Genomic DNA, 24,343 nt, shown 5'->3' with positions numbered 1-24,343 from the left:
CACATGATGCTCCATACTGTATAATGACCGCACATGATGCTCCATACTGTATAATGACTGCACATGATGCTCCATACTGTATATTGGCTGTACATGATGCTCCATACTGTATAATGGCCACACATGATACTCCATACTGTATAATGACTGCACTTGATGCTCCATACTGTATAATGACCGCACATGATGCTCCATACTGTATAATGACCGCACATGATGTTCCATACTGTATAATGACCGCACATGATGCTCCATACTGTATAATGACCACACATGATGCTCCATACTGTATAATGACAGCACATGATGCTCCATACTGTATAATGACCGCAAATGATGCTCCATACTGTATAATGACCGCACATGATGCTCCATACTGTATAATGACCGCACATGATGTTCCATACTGTATAATGACCGCACATGATGCTCCATACTGTATAATGACCGCACATGATGCTCCATACTGTATAATGACAGCACATGATGCTCCATACTGTATAATGACCGCACATGATGTGTTATGACCCCAATGGCAGAGGGTCTCAGAAATAATTACTAAGTCTGCAAACACAAAAAACCAGCTCATAGGGCAGTGGTAACTGAGCTGACCATATATCTAATCCTAGCACCACAAATAGCAGCAGCCGGGGAACGTGCCTACGTTGGTTCTAGACGTCTCGCGCCAGCCGGAGAACTAACTAACCCTAGAAGGGAAAAGAAAGACCTTTCTTGCCTCCAGAGAAAAGACCCCAAAAGTTGGATACAAGCCCCCAACAAATAATAACGGTGATGTAAGAGGAAAAGACAAACGTAAGAATGAGCTAGGTATTTAGCAAAGAGAGGCCCACTAGCTAATAGCAGAATATAGTAAGATGACTTATATGGTCAGCAAAAACCCTATCAAAATATCCACGCTGGATATTCAAGAACCCCCGAACCGTCTAACGGCCCGGGGGGAGAACACCAGCCCCCTAGAGCTTCTAGCAAGGGCAGGAATCACATTTAGTACAAGCTGGACAAAAATGAGAGCAAGCAAATAACCAAAAAACAAAGAAGCAGGACTTAGCTTAATTTTGCACGAACCCGGACCAGCAGACAGGAGCAAACAGAAAGGATCTGATTACAACGATGCCAGGCACTGGACTAAGGATCCAGGAAGCTTATATAGCAACTCCCCTGGACTAACGACCCAGGTGGGTGCCAAACTGAGGAAAGACAATCCCAGAGTCATATCACTAGTAACCACAAGAGGGAGCCAAAAAGTCTAATTCACAACAGTACCCCCCCCTTAAGGAGGGGTCACCGAACCCTCACCAAGACCACCAGGGCGATCAGGATGAGCAGCGTGAAAGGCACGAACTAAATCGGCCGCATGCACATCAGAGGCAACCACCCAGGAATTATCCTCCTGACCATAGCTCTTCCACTTGACCAGATACTGAAGCCTCCGTCTGGAGAGACGAGAATCCAAGATCTTCTCCACCACGTACTCCAACTCGCCCTCAACCAACACCGGAGCAGGAGGCTCAACAGAAGGAACCACAGGTACAACGTACCGCCGCAACAAAGACCTATGGAACACGTTGTGAATGGCAAACGACACCGGAAGATCCAAGCGAAAGGACACAGGATTAAGGATTTCCAATATCTTGTAAGGACCGATGAAGCGAGGCTTAAATTTAGGAGAGGAGACCTTCATCGGAATAAATCGAGAAGACAGCCATACCAAATCCCCAACACGAAGTCGGGGACCCACACCGCGGCGGCGGTTGGCAAAACGCTGAGCCTTCTCCTGTGACAACTTTAAGTTGTCCACCACATGATTCCAGATCTGCTGCAACCTATCCACCACAGAATCTACCCCAGGACAGTCAGAAGGCTCCACATGTCCCGAGGAAAAACGAGGGTGGAAACCAGAGTTGCAGAAAAATGGCGAAACCAAAGTAGCGGAACTAGCCCGATTATTAAGGGCAAACTCAGCCAACGGCAAGAAGGTCACCCAATCATCCTGATCTGCCAAAACAAAACACCTCAAATAAGCCTCCAGAGTCTGATTAGTTCGCTCCGTTTGTCCATTAGTCTGAGGATGAAAGGCAGACGAAAACGACAAATCAATGCCCATCCTAGCACAAAAGGATCGCCAGAACCTGGAAACAAACTGGGATCCTCTGTCAGACACAATATTCTCAGGAATGCCATGTAAACGAACCACATTCTGAAAGAACACAGGAACCAGATCGGAAGAGGAAGGCAGCTTAGGCAAAGGCACCAAATGGACCATTTTAGAAAAGCGATCACACACCACCCAGATGACAGACATGCCCTGAGACACTGGGAGATCTGAAATGAAATCCATGGAAATGTGTGTCCAAGGCCTCTTCGGGACAGGCAAGGGCAAGAGCAACCCGCTGGCACGAGAACAGCAAGGCTTAGCTCGAGCACAAGTCCCACAGGACTGCACAAATGACCGCACATCCCGTGACAAGGAAGGCCACCAAAAGGACCTAGCCACCAGATCTCTGGTGCCAAAAATTCCCGGATGCCCTGCCAACACCGAGGAATGAACCTCGGAAATGACTCTGCTGGTCCACTTATCAGGAACAAACAGTCTGTCAGGTGGACAAGAGTCAGGTCTACCAGCCTGAAATCTCTGCAACACACGTCGCAAATCAGGAGAAATGGACGACAAGATAACTCCCTCTTTAAGAATACCAACTGGTTCTGCGACTCCAGGAGAGTCAGGCACAAAGCTCCTTGAAAGAGCATCAGCCTTCACATTCTTTGAACCTGGTAAATACGAGACCACAAAGTCAAAACGGGAGAAAAACAATGACCAGCGGGCCTGTCTAGGATTCAGGCGTTTAGCAGACTCGAGATACATCAAATTTTTGTGATCAGTCAAGACCACCACACGATGCTTAGCACCCTCGAGCCAATGACGCCACTCCTCAAATGCCCACTTCATGGCCAGCAACTCCCGATTGCCAACATCATAATTCTGCTCAGCAGGCGAAAACTTCCTAGAGAAGAAAGCACATGGTCTCATTACTGAGCAACCAGGGCCTCTCTGCGACAAAACGGCCCCTGCCCCAATCTCAGAAGCATCCACTTCGACCTGAAAGGGAAGTGAGACATCAGGCTGGCACAAAACAGGCGCCGAAGTAAACCGGCGCTTCAACTCTTGGAACGCCTCCACGGCTGCAGGAGCCCAGTTAGCAACATCAGAACCTTTCTTGGTCATATCCGTCAAAGGTTTAACAACGCTAGAAAAATTAGCGATAAAACGACGGTAGAAGTTAGCAAAACCCAAGAACTTCTGAAGACTCTTAACTGACGTGGGTTGAGTCCAATCATGAATAGCTCGGACCTTGACTGGGTCCATCTCCACAGCAGAAGGGGAAAAAATAAACCCCAAAAAGGGAACCTTCTGTACTCCAAAGAGACACTTTGAGCCCTTAACAAACAAAGCATTCTCACGCAAAACCTGAAACACCATCCTGACCTGCTCCACATGTGAGTCCCAATCTTCAGAGAAAACCAGAATATCATCCAGATAAACAATCATAAATTTATCCAGATACTTCCGGAAAATATCATGCATAAAGGACTGAAACACTGAGGGAGCATTAGAGAGCCCAAAAGGCAGCACCAAGTACTCAAAATGACCTTCGGGCGTATTAAATGCTGTCTTCCATTCATCTCCTTGCTTAATGCGCACAAGGTTGTACGCACCACGAAGATCTATCTTGGTGAACCACTTGGCACCTTTAATCCGGGCAAACAAGTCCGACAACAGAGGCAAAGGATACTGAAATTTAACAGTGATTTTATTCAGAAGCCGATAGTCAATACAAGGTCTCAAAGATCCATCCTTCTTGGCCACAAAAAAGAATCCCGCACCAAGAGGGGAAGAGGATGGACGGATATGCCCCTTCTCCAGAGACTCCTTGATATACGAACGCATTGCGGCATGCTCAGGTACAGACAGATTAAATAGTCTTCCCTTAGGAAATTTACTACCTGGAATCAAATTTATGGCGCAGTCACAGTCCCTATGAGGAGGCAGAGCACTGGACCTGGACTCGCTGAATACATCCTGATAATCAGACAAATACTCAGGAACTTCCGAAGGAGTAGAGGAAGCAATAGACACCGGCGGGGAATCAGCATGAATTCCCTGACAGCCCCAACTTGACACAGACATAGCCTTCCAATCCAAGACTGGATTGTGGGTCTGTAACCATGGCAGACCCAAAACGACCAAATCATGCATTTTATGCAGAACAAGAAAACGAATCACCTCCCGATGTTCAGGAGTCATGCACATGGTTACCTGCGTCCAAAACTGCGGTTTATTTTCCGCCAATGGCGTAGCATCAATACCTCTAAGAGGAATAGGATTTACCAACGGTTCAAGAACAAAACCACAGCGCTTGGCAAATGACAGATCCATAAGACTCAGGGCAGCACCTGAATCCACAAACGCCATAACAGGGTAAGAAGACAATGAGCAAATTAAAGTCACAGACAAAATAAATTTAGGTTGCAAATTACCAATGGCGACAGGACTAACAACCCTTGTTAGGCGTTTAGAGCATGCTGATATAACATGTGTAGAATCACCACAGTAAAAACACAACCCATTCTGACGTCTATGATTTTTCCGCTCATTTCTAGTCTGAATTCTATCACATTGCATTAAATCAGGTGTTTGTTCAGACAACACCACCAGAGGATTAGCGGTTTTTGCGCTCCCGCAAACGCCGGTCAATTTGAATAGCCAGCGCCATGGAATCATTCAGACTTGTAGGAATGGGGAAACCCACCATCACATTCTTAATGGCTTCAGAAAGGCCATTTCTGAAATTTGCGGCCAGAGCACACTCATTCCACTGAGTAAGCACGGACCATTTCCGAAATTTTTGGCAATACACTTCAGCTTCATCCTGGCCCTGAGAAATAGCCAGCAAGGCTTTTTCTGCCTGAACTTCAAGATTGGGTTCCTCGTAAAGCAATCCGAGCGCCAGAAAAAACGCATCAATATTTGCCAATGCCGGATCTCCTGGCGCTAGCGAGAAAGCCCAATCCTGAGGGTCGCCCCGTAAAAAAGAGATAACAATTTTAACTTGCTGAGCTGAATCTCCAGATGAACGGGGTCTCAGAGATAGAAACAATTTACAATTATTCCTGAAATTCCTAAACTTAAATCGGTCTCCAGAAAACAGTTCAGGAATAGGTATTTTAGGTTCAGACATTGGACTACTGGTAACAAAATCTTGTATGCCCTGCACACGAGCAGCAAGCTGGTCTACATTTGTAATCAAGGTCTGGACATTCATGTCTGCAGCAAGCACAAGCCACTCAGAGGTAAAGGGGAGGAAGAGAGGAAAAAAAAAAAAAAAAAACTCAGAATTTCCTTTCTTATAATCCCACTTCAGCAATGCATTAAACATTCAATGTTGGCCTGGCATACTGTTATGACCCCAATGGCAGAGGGTCTCAGAAATAATTACTAAGTCTGCAAACACAAAAAAACAGCTCATAGGGCAGTGGTAACTGAGCTGACCATATATCTAATCCTAGCACCACAAATAGCAGCAGCCGGGGAACGTGCCTACGTTGGTTCTAGACGTCTCGCGCCAGCCGGAGAACTAACTAACCCTAGAAGGGAAAAGAAAGACCTTTCTTGCCTCCAGAGAAAAGACCCCAAAAGTTGGATACAAGCCCCCAACAAATAATAACGGTGAGGTAAGAGGAAAAGACAAACGTAAGAATGAGCTAGGTATTTAGCAAAGAGTGGCCCACTAGCTAATAGCAGAATATAGTAAGATGACTTATATGGTCAGCAAAAACCCTATCAAAATATCCACGCTGGATATTCAAGAACCCCCGAACCGTCTAACGGCCCGGGGGGAGAACACCAGCCCTCTAGAGCTTCCAGCAAGGGCAGGAATCACATTTAGTACAAGCTGGACAAAAATGAGAGCAAGCAAATAACCAAAAAACAAAGAAGCAGGACTTAGCTTAATTTTGCACGAACCCGGACCAGCAGACAGGAGCAAACAGAAAGGATCTGATTACAACGATGCCAGGCACTGGACTAAGGATCCAGGAAGCTTATATAGCAACTCCCCTGGACTAACGACCCAGGTGGGTGCCAAACTGAGGAAAGACAATCCCAGAGTCATATCACTAGTAACCACAAGAGGGAGCCAAAAAGTCTAATTCACAACAATGATGCTCCATGCTGTATAATGACCGCATATGATGCTCCATACTGTATATTGGCTGCACATGATGCTCCATACTGTATAATGGCCACACAGTGCTCCATACTGTATAATGGCCACACATGATGCTCCATACTGTATAATGACTGCACATGATGCTCCATACTATATATTGGCTGTACATGATGCTCCATACTGTATAATGGCCACATATGATACTCCATACTGTATAATGACCGCACATGATGCTCCATACTGTATAATGACCACACATGATGCTCCATACTGTATAATGACTGCACATGATGCTCCATACTGTATATTGGCTGCACATGATGCTCCATACTGTATAATAGCCGCACATGATACTTTGTACCATATAATGGCCACACATAGCTACTCCTACACACGCGGCTGAGCTCCATACACTTTGCACCCACGGCTCCGCTCCGTACACACGCGCTCCGCTCCATACACCTCGTACACACGCGGCTCCGCTCCGTACACCTCGTACACATTCAGCTCCGCTCCATACGCCTCGTACACATTCAGCTCCGCTCCATACGCCTCGTACACACACGGCTCTGCTCCGTACGCCTCGTACACATTCAGCTCCGCTCCATACACCTCATACACATGGCTCCGCTCCATACACCTCATACACGGCTCTGCTCCATACACCTCATACACACATTGCTCCGCTCCATACACCTCATACACACACGGCTCCGCTCCATACACCTCATACACACACGGCTCCGCTCCATACACCTCATACACACATTGCTCCGCTCCATACACCTCATACACACACCGCTCCGCTCCATACACCTCGTACACACACTGCTCCGCTCCATACACCTCGTACACACACGGCTCCGCTCCATACACCTCGTACACACACGGCTCCGCTCCATACACCTCATACACACACGGCTCCGCTCCATACACCTCATACACACATTGCTCCGCTCCATACACCTCATACACACATTGCTCTGCTCCATACACCTCATAAATATAAATATGTTGGCCTGCACTCTAAGATAAATCGGGGTGCTGGTGTGACAGACCCTAAGGTCAAACTAGCAATACTATATATAATCCACCGCACTTCCTCAGTGGAATATCTTAGACAGAAATGTACAATGATTTTGAAAATGCTAATTTATTTGAATAGAACAAAGAATCAAATATATTGGATCAAAACGGAAGGCAATTATTTACACAATGTGCAAGCGACTCAGAATGTGACGTTTCGACCCTCCCGGGTCTTAATCTAAGGTCGCACTGTAAGCACAAGAATAGACAATATAGACATCATAGGAAAAACATGACACAACAATAAATACAAAAATAAACAATACAATTTGGCAAAATCATAAAATACACTATGTACAGTATGTTATAGCCTATGGCTAAAAAATTTCCCAGGTGAGTATCATTTAGCATATGACATGAGGCTAGACCGTAGGTATGAACTTGGGGAAACGTGTCTAGTGACATGGTGTCTACAAAGTCCTCCTGTAATTGAGCTAAGATAATTACCTTAATGAATAATTTCTTATAATGGGAAAAGAGCGTCGTCCCTGAGGTATCCAGGGGCTAAAGGAAACAATCGTAATGTCAGTATTCAATCTAGTAGTGAGCCAAACTGAGCAATATGGAATTGTAGTTATTTACCAGGTATAAATCTCTAGTGGTAAAAATGGCCCAGTGAATGATCCGTATATAACCTGAAATATTATGAATATATCAGTAAAAAAGGGTAGTATGGTTATTGGTAATGTCTGATAGTGACGGAAAAGAATCATTACCTTCTTTGATGGCAATACTGGTGCATCAGCGTTTTGCTGATTAAAGTCTCTGTTTTTGAGGCATAAATTAGTAGGTGGTGCTTCTATGGGTTCAGCCTGAAAGTCATAGGTACATGATTGAGAATGGTGCTGGCGTGATTAATAGTGCCCTGATGTGACCGGGGTAAATCAATTACCTTGTTAGGGGATAGTAGCGGCGCATCAGCGTCATGCTTGTATAGGTATATGACCCTGTTGAAGTTATCAAGGCAAGAGCTACGAGTAAGGCAAGTGATATGAGTAAGGCTCTCAAAGAGATAGGCATCCTGACTGACAGTGTGCTGGGAGGCTAGCGCTGTTACCTGTGAGGATAGAGGCACGACGTTCCTGCGTCCTGTACTGCGGCATGTTGTTTGGGATGTGGGGTCTTTAAATAGTGTTGCCGCTCCCAGGAGTACCGCTAACCGGAAGTGACGTTTGCGCATATGAGCCTGAGGATGTGCGCATGTCCGAGCGTCGGTGTGGGCTCACACCGCTCGGTTGTCATGGCGCTAAAGTAAACTACGCTGCCCGGAAGTGGTGTGCACGGGGCTGGGGATATGAACATGCCTGAGCGTCGGCATGGATTGGTTGTCATGGCGCCACTCTGTGGGAGGGTCGGGCTGATGTCACTACCGGAAGTGACGTAGCGTTGTTTTAAATAGGGATGCCTGAGTATTATAGGAAACTCAAAAGGGCTAATGCCGTCATATCATGTAATGTAAGGGCTGAACCATAGTGTCAGTGTCCGTCTGATCATCCATATGGAGTGCCATATAGTGCACAAAGAGAGGGGTGGAGAGAGGCTCCCTAGTTGTTGTGAGCATACACACACGGCTCTGCTCCATACACCTCATACACACATTGCTCCGCTCCATAGACCTCATACACACACGGCTCCGCTCCATACACCTCGTACACACATGGCTGCTACATACACCTCATACACACACGGCTCCGCTCCATACACCTCGTACACACATTGCTCCGCTCCATACACCTCATACACACAAGGCTCCGCTCCATACACCTCGTACACACACTGCTCCGCTCCATACACCTCGTACACACACGGCTCCACTCCATACACCTCGCACACACATGGCTCCGCTCCATACACCTCGCACACACGGCTCCGCTCCATACACCTCGCACACACATGGCTCCGCTCCATACACCTCGCACACACACACGGCTCTGCTACATCCACACTGTACACCTCTTGACCCCACACAAGGCATTACTGCCAGTGAGCACTGAGCAGCCGAGGCAAACAGAGGGAGGCTGTGCGTGTATCCATCCCACCCTGCTCAGCCCCACTCATTCCACGCACGATTACTAGCCAGGCATTATTAGCTCCAGTCCACCCAGGCTGTGTTCGGCTGTTGCATTCCTCAAAGAAGTGTCCCCTCTCTCTCCCTCTCTGAACAGTGACGCACACTGGAAGACTCAGGAACATACAGAAGGGAAGGGGCGTAGCCTAACAAAAGGGGGCATGACGGCAGTTTCTCCTGCTGTCTCCGGGATCAGAGCATCCCGCACTGGACAGCGGGGCAAAGCATCAAATCCAGGACAGTCCCGCACAATGAGGGACGGTTAGGAGCTATGGGTCTGTCACTACCTGTCCTCCATGTGTAGTGCGGGGTCTGTCACTCTCTACCTGTCTTCCATATGTAGTGCGGGGTCTGTCATTCTCTACCTGTCCCCATATGTAGTGCAGGGTCTGTCACTCTACCTGTCCTCCATATGTAGTGCAGGGTCTGTCACTCTCTACCTGTCCCCATATGTAGTGCAGGGTCTGTCACTACCTGTCCTCCATGTGTAGTGCAGGGTCTGTCACTCTCTACCTATCCTCCATGTGTAGTGTAGGGTCTGTCACTCTCTACCTGCCTCCATGTGTAGTGTGAGGTCTGTCACTACCTGTCCTCCATGTGTAGTGCAGAGTCTGTCACTCTCTACCTATTGTAACAACTCTGCTGGCATCACTGCATGGCCTCCCATCCCCCACCTGCATTACAATCAAACTCACTTCTCTGGGCCTTGTTGTGACTTCTCTCTGCTGCCAGCTCCATGCTGTGTGCCTCATGTCTGCTGTTTGCTCTGTGCATGCTCTGTCTGTGTGCATAGGGGGGCGGCGCAGGCAACTCCTGTTTCTTATAGAGACTGTGTACACCTCTGTGTACACCTTGCTAAGGTGTCCCTAGCCAATCGCCATGAGGCTTCATGTATTTAAGCCATCCCCACCCATTGGTGGGGGCCTGTGCAACTTACTCCCTCAGTCAGTTCTTAGCTGCTGAGGTGCCAGGCCCTGTCTCGCTTACTCTCATGTCCGCCACCCAGGGGGGCGTTGTACCCTGGTCTGTTTCCTGTGTAGCCACCCAGAGGGGCATTGTACCCTGGCTTGTGTCCATGTCTCTGTGCCTAGTCTCGTTCCTGACTCTGTCTTAGTCTAGTCTTGTTCCTGTGTCCGTTTATATCCCTGTCTTGGTCTGCATTTTCTGCTGTGCGTACTCTGTGTTTTGCTTTGCACTCTGTCTTGTTTTGCTCTGCTTTCGGCTCCGCTCTCTGCGACCTTGCTTTGCTCTCTGTGGTTTTGCTCTCAGCTCTGCTCTCTGTAGCTTTGCTCTGCACTTTGCTCTGTACTCTGACTTTGCTCTGCACTCTGTGGCCCTGCTCTGCGGCTCCGCTCAGCTCTTGCTCTGCAGCTCCCCTCCTTGCGGTTCTACCTGGCTCCGCTCCTTGCGGTTCTACTTCTCCTGCTCTTGGCTCCGCCTCCTGCGTTTCTGCACTTGGCTCCGCCTCCACATATTGGCTCCGCCTCCTGTGTTTCTGCATTTGGCTCCGCCTCCAGCTCTTAGCTCCGCCTCCTTCATTTCTGCACTTGGCTCCTCCTCCTGTTCTTGGCTCCGCCTCCTGCGTTTCTGTTCTTGGCTCAACCTCCTGTGCTTTCGCTCTGCATCCACTCTTGCGGTCTTTTTCTACCTATTATTTAGTCCTCCTGTCTGAACAGGTTCTTACCTGTTCTACATACCTGCCTGCAGACCGGACCCTACCGGTTCTTCCAGTGTACCAGTCTTGTCCGCCTGTCCTTCCAGAAAGCCAGCTGTACCTGCCTGCCTACCAGAGAGCCAGCCGTGTCCGCCTGCCTGCCAGTGTCTGTTGTACCCATCTGCCTGCCTGTGTCCCAGCCGTGCCCGCTTGCCTGTCTACGTTCCGTTCCCCGGTGGGATCAGCAGCCACAGCCAGACACCACCCTGGAGTGGTACCTGGTAGCTTCCTATTGCACAAGTCTCACCTCACCATCGGAGGCTCCAGCGAACACCTAGGAAGCTACTTAGTTACGCCCCTTCCAGGGAAGTTTGGTCAGTGGGGCCACACCTCCGCACGCCCGCGCCAATCAGTCTCAGCGCATGAGTGTGACACCTATCCTCCATGTGTAGTGTAGGGTCTGGTCACTCTCTACCTGTCCTCCATATGTAGTGCAGGGTCTGTCACTCTCTCTACCTGTCCTCCATATGTAGTGCAGGGTCTGTCACTCTCTACCTGTCCTCCATATGTAGTGCAGGGTCTGTCACTCTCTACCTGTCCTCCATATGTAGTGCGGGGTCTGTCACTCTCTACCTGTCCTCCATATGTAGTGCAGGGTCTGTCACTCTCTACCTACCACCATATGTAGTCAGGGCCGGCGTTAGGGGCAGGAAAGCCCGATGATTTCTACATACACCCCTGGAGGAGTATGAAACCTACAGTAACTCAAATTAATAGTTTATATATTATTTCTATTAAGAGGTAAGTTCAAGACTGGACCAAGGGAACCCAGTGGACGTAGTGTATATGGACTTTTCCAAAGCTTTTGATACGGTGCCACACAAAAGGTTGATACATAAAATGAGAATAATGGGGATAGGGGAAAATATGTGTAAGTGGGTTAAGAGCTGGCTCAGGGATAGGAAACAAAGGGTGGTTATTAATGGAGCACACTCGGACTGGGTCGCGGTTAGCAGTGGGGTACCACAGGGGTCAGTATTGGGCCCTCTTCTTTTTAACATATTTATTAATGACTTTGTAGGGGGCATTCAGAGTAGAATTTTAATATTTGCAGATGACACTAAACTCTGCAGGGTAATCAATACGGGAGGACAATTTTATATTACAGGATGATTTATGTAAACTAAAAGCTTGGGCTGATAAATGGCAAATGAGCTTTAATGGGGATAAATGTAAGGTCATGCACTTGGGTAGAAGTAATAAGATGTATAACTATGTGCTTAATTCTAAAACTCTGGGCAAAACCGTCAATGAAAAAGACCTGGGTGGATGACAAACTCATATTCAGTGGCCAGTGTCAGGCAGCTGCTACAAAAGCAAATAAAATAATGGGATGCATTAAAAGAGGCATAGATGCTCATGAGGAGAACATAATTTTAGCTCTATACAAGTCACTAGTTCGACCACACTTAGAATACTATGCACAGTTCTGGTCTCCGGTGTATAAGAAAGACATAGCTGAACTAGAGCGGGTGCAGAGAAGAGCGACCAAGGTTATTAGAGGACTGGGGGGTCTGCAATACCAAGATAGGTTATTACACCTGGGGCTATTTAGTTTGGAAAAACAAAGGCTAAGGGGTAATCTTATGTTAATGTATAAATATATGAGGGGACAGTACAAAGACCTTTCTGATGATCTTTTCACTCATAGACCTGAGACAGGGACAAGGGGGCATCCTCTACGTCTGGAGGAAAGAGGGTTTAAGCATAATAACAGACGCAGATTCTTTACTGTAACAGCAGTGAGACTATGGAACTCTCTGCCGTATGATGTGGTAATGAGTGATTCATTACTTAAATTTAAGAGAGGACTGGATGCCTTTCTTGAAAAGTATAATGTTACAGGTTATATATACTAGATTCCTTGATAGGGCATTGATCCAGGGAACTAGTCTGATTGCCGTATGTGGAGTCGGGAAGGAATTTTTTTTCCCAGTATGGAGCTTACTCTTTGCCATATGGTTTTTTTTTTGCCTTCCTCTGGATCAACATGTTAGGGCATGTTAGGTTTGGCTATGGGTTGAACTAGATGGACTTAAAGTCTTCCTTCAACCTTATTAACTATGTTACTATATATTTTTATATAATGCTAAAGACGTCAATATTTATGCAGGAAGCACAACGTTATCTTATGATAATGCTCCGAGCATTAATAGAGTTAAAGGGGTTGTCTAGTAAAAACAGCTTATCATCTGGCTACAGTACAAGAAATACCTTGCTGATTGGTGGGGGTCCGACCACTGGGACCAGCAGTGATCGGCAGAACTGGGCACCTTTATTTCCAAAACACAAGGCCAAGTCGACCTGTCATTGGCTACAGCAGAACAAAGTGAAGGTTCTGGAGTGGCCATCTCAGTCTCCTGACCGCAATATCATTGAGCCCCTCTGGGGAGATCTCAAGCGCGCAGTTCATGCTAGACAGCCCAGGAATTTACAGGAACTGGAGGCTTTCTGCCAAGAACAGTGGGCAGCTTTACCATCAGAAAATAAAAAACGTCATCCACAACTACCTCAAAAGACTTCAAGCTGCCATTGATGTTAGAGGGGGCAATACACAGTATTAAGAAATGAGGTATGTAAACTATTGATCAGGGTCATTTGGATGTTTTGGGTTGTCATTATGATTTAAAAAGAGAAAACACAGTTGTTTGACAATAAATGGCTTCACCCAACCACTAACCATGAGTGGAGAAAAAGATTTGCTGTTATCATTCATATTCCCTGAAAAAAGGCCAAGAAAGCAAAAATTCTGCCGGGAAAAGTAAACTTTTGAGCACAACGGTATGCTGGTGATATTTGGTTACAGTCTAGTGGTATAAAATAGCAAGAGAATTAATAGACAGTCTCCTTCACCGTTTCTACCACAGAAAAATCAGGAATAATAGCAAAAATAATGTGGTTTTAAAACATAACATTCACTAGTTAGTTTCTAAAAAGAGGTCTACAGCCTCCATAAAATCAATGTGAACAATTTACCATCACACAAATTCCACAAATGAATATTTCAACTCCCTGTTTGGGAAGAGGAATAGGTTTAGGACATCACACAAGACATATTGTGAACCAACAAGAAGCCCAAAAATCCCACCATGGGGAATTCAAATTGAGCTAATTTTCCCCATACTGTTCACATATATTAATATGCTCTAAAATAATATATTCTGCCACATATCACTTATTGCGAGTTATAGAGAATAAAAAAGGAACAATCTCACCAGTTGTTGTTTTTTTTTTTTTCTTTACTTTTTTTCCTTTACCTGCAACTTCAAGGGAGTTGGGATCCCTGTACAATCCCTGTCAGTCCCTGTTATTTGGCTGACCCTGGCACCCCAAAACTCCCGCCCTTACAAGTTTTTCATTTCAAGTATTTCTGCACCTATTAGGTTTTTTTGCACGTTTTACTTATTTTTTATCTCCTTTTTGACGTATGCAGCAAAGCTGAGTGTACATGTATACAGTTGTGACCAAAAGTTTTGAGATTGACACAAATTTTGGTTTTCACTTATTTTCTTCAGTGTTTTTAGAACGTTTGGTCTGATGTGTCTGAAGTATACAGTAATTATTAATTGTATTGCAAAGTTTTTAAACTTTTATTGACAAAATACATAAAGTTTATGCAAAGACTCAATATGTACAGAACTGACCTTTATTTTTCAAGACTTCTGTCCTTCTCCCTGACAGCTGGATATCTGCTTCTGGGCCAACTCCTGACTGATGACCGCCTGATTCTTGTCTAATCAGCGCTTGGAGTTTATCACAATTTCTGTGTCCTTTGTTTGTCCATACGGTTTTTGAATATCGACCACAGGTTCTCAATGGGAATGAGGAGAGTTTCCAGGAGGACATGGACCCAGAATGTCAATGTTTTGTTCACCAAGTCACTTAATTATCACTTTTGCCTTGTGACATGGTGTCTATTATGCTGGAATAATGTTTGATTATCACCAAAATTACTCCTGGATCGTTGGGAGAAGTTGTTCTCGGATGATGTTTAGATCCCTTTCTTTGTTCATAGCAGTGATTTTAGGTAAAATTGTGAGTCCCAGCCATGGGTGAAAACCCCCTGCACAAGAATGGTTCCAGGATACTTTACAGCTGGAAGACACGGGACTCATGGTAATGCTCGCCTCTTTTTCTCCAGGCAATTATCTTTCCAGATGTCGCAAATTATCTAAAGGGGTCTTCATCAGAGGAAGTAACTTTAAGCTATCTGCAGTTCAATCCCTGCAGAATTCCTGTACAAAGAGTTCCTTTGCTTAGCAGGTCCCAGAAGTACCCTGAACGTTACCCTCTCTCCCCTAGATAGGGATTTGGACTGGATTTACAACAGCGCCCCCTGGGTTTGGATGGATTCCAGTGGCATGTCCATCAGGAGTCTCCATCTTAGCATTGCAGGAATGCTTGTGTGGCATCCCAGGGTCCTGGTCATCACAGCGGCTGTAATAATTATAGGGGATAACTCAGGAGACTCTTTGCGTGGAACAAGACAACTACAGGACACAGTTTTATAAGTGGTAAAGTCTATATTATCACACGGTGATTCAAACAGGTGCAGAGAGAAACTCAAGTCCACAACACTTGGTGCAAATAATAAACGCAGCTTAGCAGTCTATAGGAAACTTCAGAGGAAAATGCAATCACGCAGAAAGTCTATGAAGCACAGTTATTCTTGAGGAAACTTGACATGAATATATCCTTGTCTTAGTCCAAACACAGATAGATATGCTTATAAGTCAGTTCAAATCATATCTTTAGCTCAACCAGGGAGGCCTGGTTAATAGTGTCAGGTTATTGCAGAGCAGCACAGCTTACATGTCCAGCAAATGCAGATGAAGTAAACATGAGCAGCAGATGAAGGAGGATTACTGGAAACTTGTGTATGCAGCAGGAACTCAGAGCAGAGTAGCAGGATCACCACACAGGTTCACAGGAGCAGGTGTATAGCCAGGGAGTAATCAGAGGTCAGGAGCTGGATGCAAGGCAGAATACTCTAGTACAGACTGAAGGCTGGGGTGGAGTTTTATAGCAGGAAGACACAGTGCACATGTGCCCAAAGATGCCATCTTGGAAAAGGGCAGTAATGCACAAAAGGTAATAAAAATGTTCAGAGTCCTGACAGCGGCATTGCTTTTCCCTTGGAGAGAGGGATGTCACGCTTAGAAGCGATGAAGGATATCTTTCACCAGGTAAATCTCACATAGAACACGTTCACACTCCAGGCCAGAAGGGGGAGCTCTAAACCTGGTTTAGGGTGAACTCCCCTCTAAATACATTCTGATCTGGAGGGAAAGAAGTCAGTTCCAGAAGGAGTTGAGTTCAGTCAGTTCCTGTCAGAGAGACAGAGGAGAGGGCAGACGGCAGTGAGTGCCAGAAAGTCTGAAGGGGCCCTGTAGTCTGAGGTACTACAGCCCCTGGAGTGAGAGGTTGCCAGAAGGGAGCTTGTCATGGAACATCAGCCAAGGCGGAGCTGGTACGATAGGAGAATAGCTGAGCAGACGTGAGGGTCTGCAGCTCCTGGCGGAAAGAGGAAACTGAGAAGGAAAGAACAACTTGTAGAAAGAGCAGGAGGGAGAAAGCACAGGAGAGAAACACCAGCGGAGCAGAGCTGAGAAGAGGCTACCTCCCTGGCTAGTGCAGACTCCGGTAGCCAGAAAACCGTGGCCGTGCTGAACTCTATAGTGGCATAGCAGAAACCGGCAGGACAGCTGTATTGTACATCACCTGTCCAAATTTAGACCCAGGAGACACAGTGATAATTATAGGGCCCGGGTCATCCAAGAGACCCTGTTAAAAGGCCCAGTTCACCTGTCATACGGGTTGTGTCCTAACCTTCATGGGGGGCAGAGAGGAACTGTGAGGACCTTAAGTGAAGACTTACTCAGTAAGGGACCACATCACCACCACACTTGGAGGAAGGCTTTGATCTCCACCTGGTGAAGGGGACTCTGGAATCACTTCTAAGCCGGCCGGACCCTGCCTGTCCCTGTTGTCTGGTGCCCTGGACTGCGGTTGCCTAAAGCTACAGTAAACCAGGTAAAGACTGCAAACCTGTGTCCTCGTTATTCGCCATACCATCCACCACACCATCGGTGCCCTACACCTGGGAAGCCCTGGGCACCCCACTTCACCTGTGGGAAGCATTACCATCTTGCTGCAACAACATCACCCCATCACCTTTAAGCAGCGTCGGTCCCTATTGACCAAGAACTACAGGTGGCGTCATGAACAATAGACTTTATCCACCATTCCCCTTAAAAGACCTAATCCCCTTTTATTGGGCGCCCAGGGCCACGGACCAGGTTGCAGCCACCGTGACATCCCCTTTAAGACCGGACCCGGTACCGAGTACCCCACGGCTCTGGCGGGCGACTCACTTGCATTTTATTTGTTGTAGCAGGTCCTAAAATCAACTGAGCTTTTACCTATACACAGGAATCTGGACTTAAAATAGGGCTCCTGGGTTGTGGTCACAGAGTAGCCACTGGCAGGAGGAGTGAAGCCTGAGACAGAGTGGCAAAATTAGGAGATGTCGGCAAGTCAGAGGAGCACTCAGGTATCTAGAGGTGAGTCAAAACTCAGTCAAAAAAACGTCTGGAGCAATCACAGACTTGGACGATGTTACAAGCTTGGTCAGGGTCCAACAGTAAGAACAGCGTTTCAGGATTATTGTGAAAAAACAAATACAATAACTATTAATGTTTACATAGTACATGGTGGCCATCGAATAAAACACTGGTCACATGGAAAATAGGATGGTCACCAGGAACACCCTCTACCCGGCTGGGCAGCACCTCTCCACTTAGCTGGGTCTTACTACATAGTTTGAGAGGCTACAGAGCAATGGTGCAGCTATGTCACAGGCTCGAACTGAATCTTCAGGAGCACAATGTTCCCCAGTATGCAGGGAGGCGTTGAGGCTGGGGAGACGTGTGCATCCGAACAACAAACATGAAATACCCATTTAAGAAGAGCCTTTTCAAGACCTATCTGTAAACTAACCACACAATCCTTTGCTGACAGGTCCTAATATTTGCTGTTAGTAAAGTTACAGGACTTGGCTCCTCACACGTGTACTTAGAGGGATAGGCTGGATTCCATTAGCATATATATTAGTTGTCACATCTTAGCATTGCAGGACGTCTTGTGCCGTATTTCTTGCATGTATCAGACAGAAATATGATTTCTATCATACTCCTCTTCTTCTCTTTTGGCTACTGCGCCCCTGTGGAGGAATTGATTGAAGCAGAGGTTGCTCCTGTTCTTGGAGGATGGAACACTTTGCCCCTGGACTCCAAAGGAGTAATCAAGATGGTAAAGCTTCTCCTGAAGTCGTACAATAAGGAAAGTTTAAGTCCGTACTGGAGCAAGATCACTGAAGTGGAGGAGGCATTGGTGCAGGTAAAGAATTGAGTCCTTACAGTGATTGCTTTTTCACTTTTCATAGTTTTTAGCTTACATTTTAATAATTACAAAACTGAAAAAGGAATCCCAATGTTCTGTAAAATCATCGATGAATTGACAATGGGGATTGTGCCGGATGAGAACTGATGTAACACTGATCATGGCTGGAGAGCAAAAAATTCTCTCTCTCTTCTCTCACAACACAACGCAACCTCTGTTAACATTAGGCCAAAATTGGCTGAGCGCAACAATATTGGCAAAGTCGTCCAACAGTCTAATATTTATGGGGGACTCCTGACTCTTCCACCACAGATGATGTCGGGATGTAGAAGGAACCAGCGGTTGGATTTCCAATGGCCCATTCTTTTGTTCACCAGGAGACAAGCCACCACCAGTAGAGGCTGGCAGTGGCTTTCCCATAAAGAATAAAAATGTATATAGCCGTAGCCAAAAGTTTTTAGTTTTTTTTAGATATGCCATATAGTTCCGATCTGGTTAGTTGTAATTTTTATGGTCGTTACTAAGTGGGAGGTGTTCACAGGATCCTGTGGGGTGTGTCTTTAGGCTGCTCTCTCATAGAGGAACTTTCAGCTGAGAGTTCCGATTTATGGAGGAGTTAGGAGATAGCTGTTCAATTTGCCAACAGCTGCCTAATGTGTATGGCACTGATAATACAAAGATTTCCAGATTGGGGACTTGGCTATCAATGGGGTCCCATTGGTAGAACTGCCTATTGCATCCGCCATAGCAAAGCATCTGATTACCACCTGATCCCACTATAAAGTTGTGCTTAAAGGTTTACATACTCCTGCCGAATTTTTGCTTTCTTGGCCTTTTTTCAGAGAATATGAATAATAACACCAAAACTTTTTCTCCACTCATGGTTAGTGGTTGGGTGAAGCTATTTATTGTCAAACTACTGTGTTTTCTCTTTATAAATCATAATGACAACCCAAAACATCCAAATGACCCTGATCAAAAGTTCATATACCCTGGTGATTTTGGCCTGATAACATGCACAGAAGTTGACACAAATGGGTTTGAATGGCTACTAAAGGTAACATCCTCACCTTTGACCTGTTTGCTTGTAATCAGAGTGTGCGCATAAAAGCTGAGTGAGTTTCTCGGATCCAGACAGACTCTTGTACCTTTCATCCAGCCACAGATGTTTCTGGATTGTAAGTCATAGGGAAAGCAAAATAATTGTCAATGGATCTACAGGAAAAGGTAGTTGAACTGTATAAAACAGGAAAGGGATACAAAAAAATATCCAAGGAATTGATAATGCCAGCCAGCAGCTTTTAAACTGTGATTAACAAATGGAAAATCAAAGGCTCTGTAAAAACAAACCACGGTCAGGTAGACCAACAAGAATGTCGTCCACAACTGCCAGGAAAATTGTTCGGGATGCAAAGAAAAGCCCACAAATAACATCAGTTGAAATACAGGACTTTCTGAAAACTAGCGGTGTGGCTGTTTCAAGATGCCCAATAAGGAGGCACTTGAAGAAAAATGGGCTGCATGTCAAGTCACCAGAAGAAAGCCATTACTGCGCAAATGCCACAAAGTATCTTGCCTACAATACATAAAACAGCACAGAGACAAGCCTCAAAACTTCTGCAACAAGGTAATTTGGAGTGATGGGACCAAATTAAACATTTTGGCAACGACCATAAACGTTACATTTGAAGAGAGGTCAACAAGGCCTATGATGAAAGGAACACTATTCCTACTGTAAAGCACAGAGGTGGATCACTTTTTTTTGGGTATGTGTGAGCTACAAAGGCATAGGAAACTTGGTCAAAGTTGAAGGAAAGGTGAATGCAGCACGTTATCAGGAAATACTGGAGGCAAATTTGCACTCATCAGCGCGGAAGCTGCACATGGGACATACTTGGACGTTCCAACATGACAACGATCCAAAACACAAGGCCAAGATGACCTGTCATTGGCTACAGCAGAACAAAGTGAAGGTTCTGGAGTGGCCATCTCAGTCTGATGACCTCAATATCATTGAGCCACTCTGGGGAGATCTCAAGGGTTCAATTCATGCTAGACAACCCAGGAATTTACAGGAACTGAAGGCTTTTTTGGGGGGCAGCTTTACCATCTGAGAAACTAAAGAACCTCATCCACAACTACCACCAAAGACTTCAAGCTGTCATTGATGTTAGAGGGGGAAATACACAGTATTAAGAAATGGGGTATGTGAACTGTTGATCAGGGTCATTTGGATATTTTGGGTTGTCATTATCATTTAAAAAGAGAAAGCACAGTAGTTTGACAATAAATGGCTTCACCCAACCACTAACCATGAGTGGAGAAAGAGTTTTGGTGTTATCATTACTATTCTCTGAAAAAGGCCAAGAAAGCAAAAATTCTGGCTGGGTATGTAAACTTTTGAGCACAACTGTAATTGATGGATTTGCCAACGAATACCCTAGATCACTGACAGATTCCATTCAACCCCTTCTTGTTGCTGAGCATAACCCCTGAGCTGCAGTAATATGTGCAATATCTGTGGCACATCTATTTGCCTACTATGCACAACATATACAGTGGGGGGGAAAAAGTAGTTGATCCCTTGCTGATTTTGTAAGTTTGCCCACTGACAAAGCTATGAACAGTCTATAATTTTAAGGGTAGGTTAATTTTAACATCGAGAGATATAATATCAAAATCCAGAAAATCACACTGTATAAATTATATAAATGTATTTGCATTTTGCAGTGAGAGATAAGTATTTGATCCCCTACCAACCCCTACAGACCAGTTAGACTCTCCAAATCAACTCGTCACCTGCATTAAAGACAGCTGACTTACATAGTCACCTTTATAAAAGACTCCTATCCACAGACTCAATTAATCAGTCAGACTCTAACCTCTACAACATGGGCAAGACCAAAGAGCTTTATAAAGGATGTCAGGGACAAGATCATAGACCTGCACAAAGTTGGAATGGGCTACAAAACCATAAGTAAGACGCTGGGTGAGAAGGAGACAACTGTTGGTGCAATAGTAAGAAAATGGAAGAAATACAAAATTACTGTCAATTGACATCGATCTGGGGCACTATGCAAAATCTCACCTCGTGGGGTATCCCTGATCATGAGGAAAGTGAGAGATCAACTTAAAACTACACGGGGGGAACTTGTTAATGATCTCAAGGCAGCTGGGACCACAGTCACCAAGAAAACCATTGCTAACACAATACGCCGTAAAAGTTTAAAATCCTGCAGTGCCCGCAAGGTCCCCCTGCTCAAGAAGGCACATGTACAGGCTCGTCTGAAGTTTTCCAATGAACACCTGGATGATTCTGAGTGATTGGGGGAAGATGCTGTAGTCAGATGAGACAAAAATTGAGGTATTTGGCATTAACTCAACTCGCCATGTTTGGAGGAAGAGAAATGCTGCCTATGACCCAAACAACACCATCCCCGCTGTCAAGCATGGAGGTGGTAACATTATGTTTTGGGGGTGTTTCTCTGCAAAGGGCACAGGACTACTTCACCGCATCAATGGGAAAATGGATGGAGCCATGTACCGTAAAATCCTGAGTGACAACCTCCTTCCCTCCACCAGGACATTAAAAATGGGTCGTGGCTGGGTCTTAAAGCAAGACAATGACCCAAAACATACAGCCAAGGCAACAAAGGAGCGGCTCAAAAAGAAGCACATTAAGGTCATGGAGTGACCTAGCCAGTCTCCAGATCTTAATCCCATAAAAAACTTATGGAGGGAGTTGATGCTCCGAGTTGCCAAGCGACGGCCTCAAAATCTTAATGATCTAGAGATGATCTGCAAAGAGGAGTGGACCAAATTTCCGCCTGACGTGCGCAAACGTGCACAAAAAAATGTATTACTCAGTGAAGTAGAAGGGATAAACTAACAGCCAAAACAGGATACTCTTGACCTAGTGACAGGTCCTCTTTAATGAATTTGGAGCATGTTACTCTAGGGCATCCTACATTGATACCGTATATCAAAACACCAGTCATGATGAATCTAGACCTAAGTATGTCTATGGGTCAGTGCTGGTTCCAGAGGTTGGACCATGACCTCAAAGGCCATTAAATTAATAAATATAAAAAGCTTTCATTGCAAAATTATCATCTGCAAATGTCTCGTGCGCACATCGCGTGACGAGATAATGTGACGTAGAGCATGGTTTTGCACATTATGCCAACTGTAACTACACCGGCCTCATCAAGTCTAAGAAAACTATTTAATAATGTATATATAGTATGTATAGTAAAATCTAAAGCTTTTACCATCTAATGTTTGTTCTTATGTTTTCCTCATTCAAGGTCACCGATGGGATAAATTACCAATTTACAGTCATTATAGAGCCAACAGGGTGCCTCAAAAGTAAAAATTTAGAGACCTGCAAGACCCCCGGATTTGAATACATGACGGTACTACTAGTCTTTATTCTCAGTATAATTTTCTGTACTCGGAAACGCCAAGTTACCTGTAAATATAAGTTTTATGTTTTGAAGCTGCTTATGCCAAAAAATTTGGGAGACCCCTGGAAAAAGAAGAGAATAGCCTACTATTCGGGGAGGTCTCCTCATAATTTGGGGTCTCCTTTGCCTTTGCTACATATCTCTCCCTGACTGGTCTAAAGCACCAGAACCTGGGAGGTTGTGCCATTACTTGGCATTGAGTGGCAGGAGGTTATCGATGGGGTCTCCGCGCTCGGGACGTCTATTCTGCGTCACGTGTTGTTACGTTATCGTGCCTAGAGCCATCTCTTTTGTAAAGGTTGCAGCGGGCTTTGTGGTGGCATGACCCAGAATTGGGCAAATGTGGTTATTTATAATATGTACATGTAACAGTATTCTAGATTCTTTGTCTTTTATGCTCCACAGGGGGAAAAGTGTCATTATTTTATAAGGCAAAATCCTCCAAAATTCGCAATAACTATTATCGGCAAAACATGTGAAGAAATGTGATCGGCCATCAACAGTCATGTAGCGGTCACCCAGCCTGACTCCTCAGCAAGAAGATCCTGCCGGCCAGAAAAATGAAGTAAAACTGCTAAATATGCAATAATCACAGAAATATCTTAGATTATGTCTTCATTGTTTTTTTGGTTTATTCCATGTTACAGATTTTCTCGCTAATAAAATCAACAAACTTTTTCCTTTTCTTTAATTAAAAAAAGTGATTTATTGAAAATTTGCAAATTAGAAAATGTGCAACGAAAAAAGCCCAATTTCCCTCCTCCTCAAAACCTTCACGGGAAAAAAAAGAGATTAATTTTTGTGCACTATTGTGTCAAATATACATCATGTATTATGTTATGTCTGACCTGGGGAGGTAAATCCTTGAAGCCCCGAGTCCGGAAAAGCAGTCCTGGTGCAACATGGACAGGAGGCGCTGGTGCAGCAGAACAAGGGACAGGGCTGTAGAGGAGATGCCACGACAATGGAGCTGCGCTGGAACGGAGGTGACTGGTGAAGGCGCGCTGGATTGGAAGTGACTGGTGTAGATGAGCTTGGAATACGGCGGTGACTGGTGAATATAAAACCAAAGTAAGAAACCCAGAAAAGATAAAAGGACAAGAGGTTAGATAGGTTAAAATACCTTTATTAATAGTGGTACATAGTACTACAAGCACAAAGGTGCCAGCACTAAAAATTTCTAACAATAATCAAAATATAATCAGAATAAAATCACATAAATACGAAAAGGAACACCACACCAGGAAGAAAGATAAATTAGTAGAATAAATAACTAAGAAGTTTAAATAGAAAGAAGCAATCCACTAATTGTATCAGCCAAAATGATGCAGTAGTAAATGACTCAAAAGTGCTGGAAAAA

General features: G+C 45.2%; 1 protein-coding gene and 1 long non-coding RNA gene across 2 annotated transcripts; one reads left to right on the top strand and one right to left on the bottom strand.

Annotated features, from left to right (window-relative positions):
- Nucleotides 1-7,917: 7,917 nt before the first annotated feature.
- Nucleotides 7,918-8,307, bottom strand: LOC143809599 (uncharacterized). The gene is made up of 3 exons (XR_013222351.1): nucleotides 8,227-8,307; nucleotides 8,051-8,146; nucleotides 7,918-7,969 (listed from the first exon to the last, which is right to left on the bottom strand). It is a non-coding gene; the product is annotated as an uncharacterized LOC143809599 (long non-coding RNA).
- An 8,592-nt stretch (nucleotides 8,308-16,899) lies between these two features.
- LOC143806694 (cystatin-2-like) lies at nucleotides 16,900-24,005 on the top strand. Its single transcript, XM_077287502.1, has 3 exons — nucleotides 16,900-18,514; nucleotides 22,825-22,932; nucleotides 23,389-24,005. Exons 1-3 carry the CDS (start codon nucleotides 18,293-18,295, stop codon nucleotides 23,470-23,472), a joined length of 414 nt encoding a protein of 137 aa, XP_077143617.1. The 5' UTR covers nucleotides 16,900-18,292; the 3' UTR covers nucleotides 23,473-24,005.
- Nucleotides 24,006-24,343: the final 338 nt, after the last annotated feature.

The sequence above is a fragment of the Ranitomeya variabilis genome, chromosome 2 (assembly GCF_051348905.1).
Source record: "Ranitomeya variabilis isolate aRanVar5 chromosome 2, aRanVar5.hap1, whole genome shotgun sequence".
NCBI lineage: Eukaryota > Metazoa > Chordata > Amphibia > Anura > Dendrobatidae > Ranitomeya > Ranitomeya variabilis.
The sequence above is the reverse complement of the archived record's forward strand: the minus strand, read 5'-3'. Positions and strand labels throughout refer to the sequence as shown.